This window comes from Physeter macrocephalus, chromosome 18 (genome assembly GCF_002837175.3).
Source record: "Physeter macrocephalus isolate SW-GA chromosome 18, ASM283717v5, whole genome shotgun sequence".
Taxonomy (NCBI): Eukaryota; Metazoa; Chordata; class Mammalia; order Artiodactyla; family Physeteridae; genus Physeter; species Physeter macrocephalus.
Window position 1 is genome coordinate 67,668,077 of NC_041231.1, and position 10,456 is coordinate 67,678,532.

Sequence of the window (10,456 nt, forward strand, 5' to 3'; positions counted from 1 at the left end):
AGAAATAAAGATGCAGATGTAGAGAATGGACCTGAGGACACAGGGAGGGGGAAGGGTAAGCTGGGACGAAGTGAGAGAGTGGCATGGACATATATACACTACCAAATGTAAAACAGATAGCTAGTGGGAAGCAGCCACATAGCACAGGGAGATCAGCTCGATGCTTTGTGTCCACTAGAGGGGTGGGATAGGGAGGGTGGGAGGGAGACACAAGAGGGAGAAGATATGGAGATATATGTATATGTATAGCTGATTCGTTTTGTTATACAGCAGAAACCAACACACCATTGTAAACCAATTGTACTCCAATAAAGACGTTTAAAAAAATAAAATAAAATAAAGGTGAAGGAATAACCTCCTATTTTATGTTCCAGGTATATTTACATATGAAGCATGCTCTCAAACGCCTTCATCATATTCTACAGATAAAAATTTTATCTGTATTACTCAGTTTTGCTGATGAAAACTGTGTTCAAAAAGTGTTTTTAGGGCTTCCCTGGTGGCGCAGTGGTTGAGAGTCCGCCTGCTGATGCAGGGGACATGGGTTCGTGCCCCGGTCCGGGAGGATCCCATATGCCGTGGAGCGACTAGGCGCCCGTGGGCCATGGCCGCTGGGCCTGCGCGTCCGGAGCCTGTGCTCCGCAACGGGAGAGGCCCGCGTACCACCAAAAAAAAAAAAAAAAAAAGTGTTTTTAGGGTGGCTCAGATAAAAGTTTTAATTGATTATTTTTAAAAGCTCTAAACTCTTTACATTCAGGCTCTGCCCACCAGGATAAGTAGTGTTTTTAGGGTGGCTCAGATAAAAGTTTTAATTGATTATTTTTAAAAGCTCTAAACTCTTTACATTCAGGCTCTGCCCACCAGGATAAGTCATGAAACACCCCTGCCCACAGGTATCTTGTCACAGAGAGATCATAACCAATGTTTTGTCATTAGCATCACATCTGCTCTTTCTGAAGCAACTGTATTTTAAATTAGCTTCCTTATATTGGTCAACATAAAGAATAGGCTAGATATAAGTGCAAAAATGTGCATACCAAGAAAACAACTACTACTTCCTCTACATATTTTATATTTTATCTTAATCCTTCATTTTTTTTCATTGTACTCTATAGAAATTCATGACTCTGCAGAATAACTGAAGACAAATGTCAGAAAGCCAGTGTCTGTCCCATTCTTTTCTTGAACTACCTAACCATAATTAGAAGAATAAAATAGCAATAGAAGAAGGGTAGAACTAACTGACTGTGTTTGCAATACAGAAGAGAGAACATGGGGCTTTAGGTGAGAGAGTACTGATGTGGTATCCCCACCCTTTGCCACTTACTAGCTGTGTGACCCAAGGCAGATTCTTGATCTGTCTGAGCTTCCTTTATTTAGTACCACAGAATTCATCACACAAACTGGGACACTCTCGAGTGTGAAAGATGGAGGGAGCACAATTAGTAATTCCTTCAGGGCAACAGGCATAAAATGGGACTATACAGGGCAAACCAAGGCATAATCAGCCTACTTATTTGCAATATTGAGGCCATAATATCTCAAAACTGTTGTGAGGTTAAAAATGGCATTATATAATAGGCTATGGAGGAAGTTTAACAGCACGTATTCAATAAGTTATTTTTCCCTTCTCATAAATAACAATTGGGTATTGGTTGGGGATGGGGATGATGCAAAGGGCTAACTATGTTATCTTTTAAAACATGGGGCAAGATAAATGGTTGGTCTGCTGTTTCTTCTGCTTGCAGTGCATGCCAGCAACCATCTCCCTGCTTCATTTATCTTCACCCTGCTGAGTTCTAAGAAACTCAGAGATTCTATGGTGAATCATTTTAATTTGCATGATGAGGTTAACACAATTGCTGACCCTCAGTATACTTTATAAAATCACTACCTGAAGACTCCTTCCATGTCTTCCTGGGTGAGATACAGTCACCGGTTGCTGCTCTCTTAGGCCTTGTACTTCTGCATAGCATGTGTTATTAAAACTATGTGATTACATGTATAGCGAATTCTTTAATGTCTGGCTCCCCAGTTGGAACATAAGCACCAGGACAATGGGAAATTTCTATTTTGTCTCCTGCTGTACCCCCAGCACCTAGTATAGGGCTTATCACATAGCAGGGGGTCAATAAATGTCCATTAAATAAACAAATGACCATGGGCATACACGAGGGTTGTATGGAGGATTCAGAGAGGGCAAGAGAGATTTCTGTCTTCAAGGAACATACAGTTGTTAGGGGACCACTGACCAAAACTGCCCACCTTGGCCAACTACGATGATAACCACTTGCATGAGTTATCTCACAGGAGGAGTTCCCGACAAGGAACATGGTGCTGCCGAGGAAAACTAACCAGGAGAATTTGGGAGGGTCCAAAAGGAGAGAGGAGATGCCAGCCCATAATATGTCCTACCAACCTCCCAGAATCCTTCACACTGGAATCCTTCTTGGCGGAGAGATGCATGCACCACCAGGAAGGACCCTGAGTCAGACCAAATATGGGCCAGGCAAGATGATTGGCCAGAGACAACCCGGAAACTAACCCCATTACCATAAAACCTGAGACCGTGAGCCACATGGCAGAGCAGTTCTCCTGGGTTCCCTTACCCTGCTGCTCTCCTCCCTGGCGCCCCTTCCCAATAAAGTCTTTTGCTTTGTCAGCACATGTGTCTCCTCAGATTCATTTCTGAGTGTTAGACAAGAGCCCAGTCTTGGACCCTGGAAGGGGTCCCCCTTCCTGCAACACAGTAACAGGGGCCGTAGAGAAATAAGAGTGATTTAATCACTGTATATTTGTTACTTTGAAGATAGTTCACATATAAAAGTATCAACCCACACTGAATGCCAAAGCTGTGAATGTTTTAAGAGCGGATAGAAGGAATCAGCATCCAAAGGGTGTGTGAGGGGCCAGGGTGCTTGGAGGGAAATGGAGAAACTTCTCTGTCCTAGATCATGCCTCCAATCTTGGCAGCCTTGGTCTCTCACCCTGGCCACCCCACACACTCGACCCACTCATCCCAGAACAGATTTGATCCAATTTATATTATGTATAAATACCATTTAATGAGTTTTATGTGATAATATTCTGGGTACTTAATATAGATCATCTCTTAAATTTCTCACAACAAGCCAGCAAGAGAATTATCATGTCCATCAGACAAGTAAGAAAATTGATACTTGGGGAGATTAAATTACTTGCTTAACGAGCACAAGATGTAATTGGGCATGAATCCCTGTCTGCCTGGCTAGAACCCAGTTTCATGTGGACTCTTATTTGCTGACTGCTTCTGCCAGCCTTACCATAGAGATAATCACTTACAGACAAGTGATAAGAAAGGTTCAGGAGAGAGTAGCCAGCAAAGATTTTGTTGTTAACAAGGTTAAAGAGAACTGGACTCAGATGAATGTTTCCCTAAAGCCTCCAGTATTCATTCCCAAAATGAGACTATACACTCTGACTTTTCTAGCTTTCATCACTATTATTTTCTAACTGTCTCTATGTCATTCTTGCTATAAAAACAATGCATGGTTATTTCACAACATAACTTTAAAATGGAAATGAGATATCAGCAAAAAATCCAATTGTATTGGTATGAATGCTAAAGCTACCTAAATTTCAACACGGATAGTGCAACATAGACCCAGAAAAATATTGTAGGATTGCTAAATATGTTTATGACAAGTATTTCCTTATATTTAATAAACAATATTTATCTTCAAAAACATCTAAACTAATGTGTGAACTCTGACATGTTTTATACCATCAATTTATTAATTCTACTAATGGAAACAATGAAATGTGGAGTCAGATTCAAACCATAAATCTACCAATAATTAGCTGACAACACTATGATAGTTATTTAAATTCCATGAGCTTTCATTTCTCCATCGATAAAATGGGCATAATAAAGGCATCCAAATCTCAGAGGGTGAGTGTGAAAATTAAATGAGATGACATATAAGATTCTGATGTAGGACCCAACACACAGTTGGCACACAGTAAATGTTAATTTCTCTCTTTCTTTCTAGGACAGATGAAATGTATAAGGTTTAACAAAAATCTCTAATGGATACAGTCTCAGAATACTACCATGTTTTCTTGTGGTGTCCTCTATTTTCTCCCTTTAATGTGTTCACTCCAAAACAAAACAGAAAGGCAGATTTTAACCATCTTCATCCTCATCTACTGTCATCCTAAAGATCCTTTACAAACGCTGTGACTTGCCCACACCTGCAGAAAAACAGATTCATCAGGAGTTACAGAACACTCCAGCAGCACATTAATAGGCTCAACGTTCAATGCTCCATATCCTCCAGAATCAATCATGACTTACACCGAAGGGTTGTCCTGAAAGAAGGTGCATATGCATTTGTAAAAGAGTAATTGAGTGGGTGAAGAGATGCCAGTGAATCAAAGCACATTGGGATGATCTTTTCTTTTTTTTTAGGTTGACACCAGAATTTCCACAGAGGGAAAAACCAGCTGATGGCTACAGTAGCCAGTATATTCCCCCAGGATGAGAGGTGTCCTGGGACCAACACTTCTGAGCAGTCTTCCAAGAAGACAGGAATTAATGATGCCCTTTTGGATCACCACTGCATCTCTGGTATTTAACACTTAGACACTAAAAATATATTTGTTGAATGAATTAATTAATAGTGTATGCCAACCCTAAAGAAAAGAAGAGTTCAGAAATAAAGGAGCTAGGGGTCAAGTATAAAGAAATAGAAAATAAAAGGCAAAGCTTTTCTCCCCATGACTCACCTTATTAGTGGTAAGTCAGTAGCTACTGTAATTTAACCTTCCACTGTCACTTCTCTAACTACATCACATTAGATGACAGGATGCTTCCTAGTTCAGAAATGGCTAGGGTTTCAAAGGTGGGATTTTAAGAAGCAATACAGGAGATAATGCAAGGAAAACATGTTTCTTAATTATCTTCTCTCAGTGTGCAATGAAGTAATATGCAGGATGTAAGAAGGAAAATTTTCAAGTTAATAAAATAGATCATTTTAAGGTATTTTATACATCATGAAAGGGAAACTGAAATAGCAACCTTCTTACCTGAAAAAAGCACTTTACCTACTTATCAAATTTGTCCACAGGTTAGAATAAAGAGAGCATCAAATTTTGCAGTGAAGAATGGCTCCCTCATTTCCATAATGAAACTAGATTATCTAACTCATAGGGATTTGAGGATAATTAAATGAAATGATACATGAGACATTCTCAATATGAGGCCCACCATATGATAAACTCTCAGAAATGATCAGCTATTGTTGTAGCTGTAGGCTATAATATTGTGTTGCCCAATGTGACCAGCAATCTAACATTAAGTATATATTTAAAACCAATAAATGCCAGTTCTGTAATCATTCTAAAATTTCAAAAATATATATTATTACTGAATATATACTCCCAAGTACTTTTCTTTAAAATCAGTATTTTGAGTTCTTTTTTTTTTTCTGATCAACTTTTACTATTTTTTCTTGCCTTTTTATTTTACATCTCTATATACAATGAAACTCTCTTCCCACCTATGATTTTGATCATTGATTAGTCTGTATGGAAAGGCAAATCTATTCCCTTCAAATCTGCCTATTACAGTAACCAGCAAATACTAAACAGAAACACTTTTCAAGAGTCTCTAATTTTGAATATCATAGTACTATTTTATTCGAAAATTTTATTCAAAAACTATAAGATTCCGGGTAGAAATATTTTAAGAATTACTTCTCAGTCTTTTGAAAGCCCATATTGACATGAATAAATCTGGTTACCTGAAAGGGTTAGGAATGCTGTAAGGCTGGCATCTGTAAGTCTTAGATCCCAATAGGCTGCCCATGTGTATCATGTGCAGTTACTTGTATATATATATATATATTTTTTTTTTTTTTTTTCAAATCAACATGTGACTGTGTAGGTGATGAGTGAGGCTTCAAGCTATGTGAAAATAAGCTCTAGAGGTTCTAATGACATTCAGCTGGACAGTCTGTAGGCATAAAGGAATTTGAGACACAAAAAAATCATTGTTCCAGTGCAGAATTATTAAAATGTTTTTCTGTAAAAAGAGAATGCCCTCTTTCTTTCTGGAGATATTTACTAAGGACCATAATGTATCATTTCAATTCTCTCAATAAGCTTACCATCAAAAATGCAATATATGTTCCCTCAATGTTTTCAAATTTCACTTAAATTATTTTTAAACTATTTTTTCTCTTTAAAAACTGACACAGGAAAAAATACAACAAAACTGATCCCTATTCAAAACAGTTTTTTAGGGAAAGAAGAATGAATAATCACTAAATACATTTAACAATTCCTATGAAGATGGACATGAGATTTTTACCTCAGAAAAAAACACCTGTGGACTCTTGCCATTTCATTACTTTTTAAGAAAACATTGGCTTTTCTAGACTCCTAACCATGAGCTCAGGAGCCAGACTGCTGGGTTTGGGTCCCAACTCTGCCACTAAATAGCTGTGTAACTTTAGACCGATGACTCAATTTTCTTATCTGTCAAATGGGAATAATCAGAGTAGCCACCCCGTGGGGTGCACATAAACCCTTAGAACAGAACCCAGCATGGAGTAAACACTTCATAAATATTCACGGTTATGATCAACCATTGTTAACAACAGGATGACCAGATAGTTTTTAAATAGTTGGTCCATTTTTTCCAACCTTCCTCCACCCATTCCCACATCCCATTTTCAACACTTACTTCGAAAGAATGAATGACCTCTTACTGCTCAGATAATTGACTTTTTTCTGAACGTCTGTGTTATAGACATTGTTGGCTCCTTTCACAGTCAAGAAAGTCTTTCTCTGGGTCTCTCGGAACCCTCCCTGCCTAGTTCTTCCTCAGTTTCTCCTCTGCTTCTCCTCCTCCAGGAGAAAGAGCCCAAAGACTCAACATTTAATGCCTCCTCTTCCTTTTGCTTGATTCTCTCCATCCCAGTGGTTGTCCTCTGCTCTCATGGTTTCAACCCTCCTAGGCGCTGGTTGGCTCCCCACCAGCACCTGCACCTCTGCCCTCTCTCCTGAACTCCAGCTTTTCCTCTCTGATGTTTTATACGAGCACCATAGTGCAAGTGGTTGGATTGGGGGGCTTGACAAACATGGGTTTGAAGCCTGGCTCTGCCGTTTGCAAGTTGTGTAACTTTGGTCAATTTCTTAATTTCTTGAAATCTCCATGTCCTCATCTGTAATAGATCATTTAGAAAATCTACCTCATAGGCTCCATTAAACAATACAACAGATGTAAAGCATTTGACATAGTTCCTGGTCCACAGAAAACGTGTTAGATGATTATTAATATTAATGTCCAATTGAATTTGTCCAAAATCTTTTGCCATTCCACACTTATATATCAAATAACTCTTCTTCTCCGTAATTTCTAAAATGTTTTGCTGCCCCCATCAATTTCAAGACACAAGATTTTAGGCTTTTTATTATTTTCTATCATTTGTTTTCATCATCTGAAAGAAAATATGGTAATACATTCTTCAGTTGTAATAAAAAGAATTTTTTTCAGCTGTATATGTCATTGACTAGTTTAAAGGTTACATTCTACAGCCTCCCTTACTTATAGGTGTGGCCACGTGATTAAGCTGTGACCAATGAGATGTAATTAGAAGTAAGTCTCCTTAAAATGGTGTGGCATGCCCTTCTTTGTCTCATTCTCCATCCTGCTGTCTGGAATTTTGATGTGATGGCTGGATCTCTGGCAGCCATATGAAACCCTGATGATAGAAAGCTTCACTCTAAAGATGACAGATAGATTCATGAATTGACAGGGAGAGCCGCCAATCAAGGTCAGGACCAACAACCTCTGAACTTTTTTTTTAATAATGTGAGAGAGAAGTAAATGTCTATCATGAGGTTTCTCTCCTGTCTACAGCCAGATCTGATCTTAAGTGAATTAACAACATTTCGATAGCTGACTCTTCTCTGACAGGCACCCCTTATTCTATTCAGGCCCCCTTCCCTCACAGTCCCCCACTCACTTTGCCTGTACTGCTTTCTCACCCTCAAGTGTCTTGGGCTTGCTCAACAAAATGGTCCAGATCCAGCAGGAGCCCATAACTGATTTTGGAAATGCTCACCTCTCTCCCTCTCATCTGAATGTTGTAGCATTTCTATTCTGTTCCACATCATCAATTATCCCCATAGGATAATCTTGCCTCTTGGATTATCTGTAAGATCATTAATAACCCGGGGTCGCAAGTTGGGTTCTCCAGAAACAGATCCCGAGACAAAGTCCAGGGTGTCAGGTATTTACAAGAGATCAACAACAGCTAGGGATGTGGAGGAAGCAGAATCGGAGAGGGAGAAGTTGAACTGTGACGCTGAGGCTGATTGTGTAGGGAGCTCAGGAGTGAGTATTACCACAATAGCATCCCACATCCAGCCAAAGTGGCCAGGCCTTAGCCCAATGTGGGCTGCGCTGGGAAGGTGTGACTTTAGCATGGCATCTCTCTGCAGGTGAGGCAGACCTGAGCGAGGTGACAGATGGAGGCTGTCTGCCCAACACACTCCCTGCACTGGGCAGCAAGACCTTCCTCAAAGAGGAAGCTGGGTACCCATCTCTGTGCACACCCCCCTGTGTCTGAATTCTATGCTTCTCTGCTCAACACACCAATTTTAATATTAAACCAACAATAGGTGTCTGATAAATATTTACAGAAGACTTACTCTATACCTAGCCTAAGAAACATAATCGGTATGAAGTTCCTGAGATGAATCCACTCACACTTTTTAAAAAGGTATTTAAAAGTGCCTTTATAAGAAAAGATCTTTTTAGTTCCCTGGTGGTGCAGTGGTTAAGATTTGGCACTTTCATTGCCGTGGCCCAGTTGTTTTTTTTGTGTGTGTGTGGTACGCGGGCCTCTCACTGCCGTGGCCTCTCCCGTTGCGGAGCACAGGCTCCGGACGCACAGGCCCAGCGGCCATGGCTCACGGGCCCAGCCGCTCCGCGGCATGCGGGATCCTCCCGGACCGGGGCACGAACCCGTGACCCCTGCACCGGCAGGCGGACTCTCAACCATTGCGCCACCAGGGAAGCCCCGTGGCCCAGTTTTGATCCGTGGTCGGAGCACTGAGATCCCACAAACCATGCAGAGCAGCCAGCATAGGAAGGAAGGAAGGAAGGAAGGAGGGAGGGAGGGAAGGAAGGAAGGAAGGGAAGAAGAAACTTTTTAAAACCTTTTCTTTCTGCTTCCTGGAATCAGCACTGACTTCACAAAAGCTCTAAATCCCTTGTTTTGCAGAACATGCCTTTTTCTTAATTCCATCTAATGCCTCCCACCACGCTAGCTGCTGCCAGGGCCTTCAAACACACACACCCCATCTGAAGTAGGAGTACGTGGGACGGAGCTGCCCATTCGACCTGCTTCTATGAGGAACACTGTTCTCCTGGGGGAAATCTTCCGAGGAAGAAAACTCACCATTCATCTGGAGATCGTGGAAGCAAGCTCACGACAAAAACACTCTGACGAAGTTTCCCCCGTTATTGTTTGTTTTTCTCTGATCCTCCAATCCTCCTTCACTCTAAGCTCATCCGGGGGTCTCTGCAGAGTCTCACCAATTTCTATAGGTCTTTCCACTCTTTCTGAAGGGTGAGTAGCAGTTGACATAAGGAAACAGGCACCTTTCTTGTTTTCTCTGCCCACTTTCCTACCCCAAATACTCCATCCACCCCCAACTGCGCTCCAGTTACAGCGGGGGTTGGCACAGGATTTGGGGGGAAGGAAACGCAGAATTGAATGAGGTTCTGACTCTGGTCACTGGTTGACCATAGGGGGAAAAAGCAGGGGGAGAAATCACCAGGGCTAAACAATAATAATAATAGTAATAAGTGAAAAACCAGTCAGAGGATCAGCCAAGACCAGCATCCTCTCACTTGATCCTGGTCGTTTGTGAGCATAGAGAGGAGAAGGCTGTGTTCCTATGATGTATCTGGGTTGTGACCAATACTTTTATTTTAGCCTAGAGATGAGCAAGATTGAACAATCCCTAGGTGAGCTCACTTGGCGAGGTGGCCTGCTGCAAATCTTTCTACCTCTCCTCTACCTGCCACTTCCCAGAATTTAACTTTATGGTAATTTATCCACTCAGAGCATCACTCCCATCTGTTCTCTGCTACAAAGATAGCTACTTCCAGAGATTGCTGTCTTCTCCGGTTGGCTGGGGAGGGTGGCGGTGATGCTGTCTGACACACCATCCACAGCAAAGTCACCTCAATGGAGTTCCCATTTGTAATCCACCACTTGGGTGTCTTTGAAATGTTTGTGTTTGGATGTTGTTTTCTTCATCTCCCTGAGCCAGAAGCCTTGTCAGAAAGTCAAACTTCACAAGTGACAAAGTGGGGCTTCCCTGGTGGCGTAGTGGTTGAGAGTCCGCCTGCCGATGCAGGGGACGCGGGTTCGTGCCCCGGTCTGGGAGGATCCCA

General features: G+C 41.3%; 1 protein-coding gene across 23 annotated transcripts in view; it reads right to left on the reverse strand.

Moving 5' to 3' along the window:
* Window positions 1-10,456, reverse strand: part of MLIP (muscular LMNA interacting protein) — a 283,019-nt gene that overhangs the window by 163,959 nt on the left and 108,604 nt on the right. Inside the window, exon 1 of one of the 23 annotated variants that reach the window (XM_028479078.2) lies at window positions 4,093-4,233. The exons of the other annotated variants lie outside the window; for them this stretch is intronic. Within the exon in view, the coding sequence (XP_028334879.1) occupies window positions 4,093-4,095 (3 nt within the window). The 5' untranslated portion in view covers window positions 4,096-4,233. Of the gene's footprint in view, window positions 1-4,092; window positions 4,234-10,456 lie in introns of those variants that run through there. 23 annotated transcript variants of the gene reach the window in all.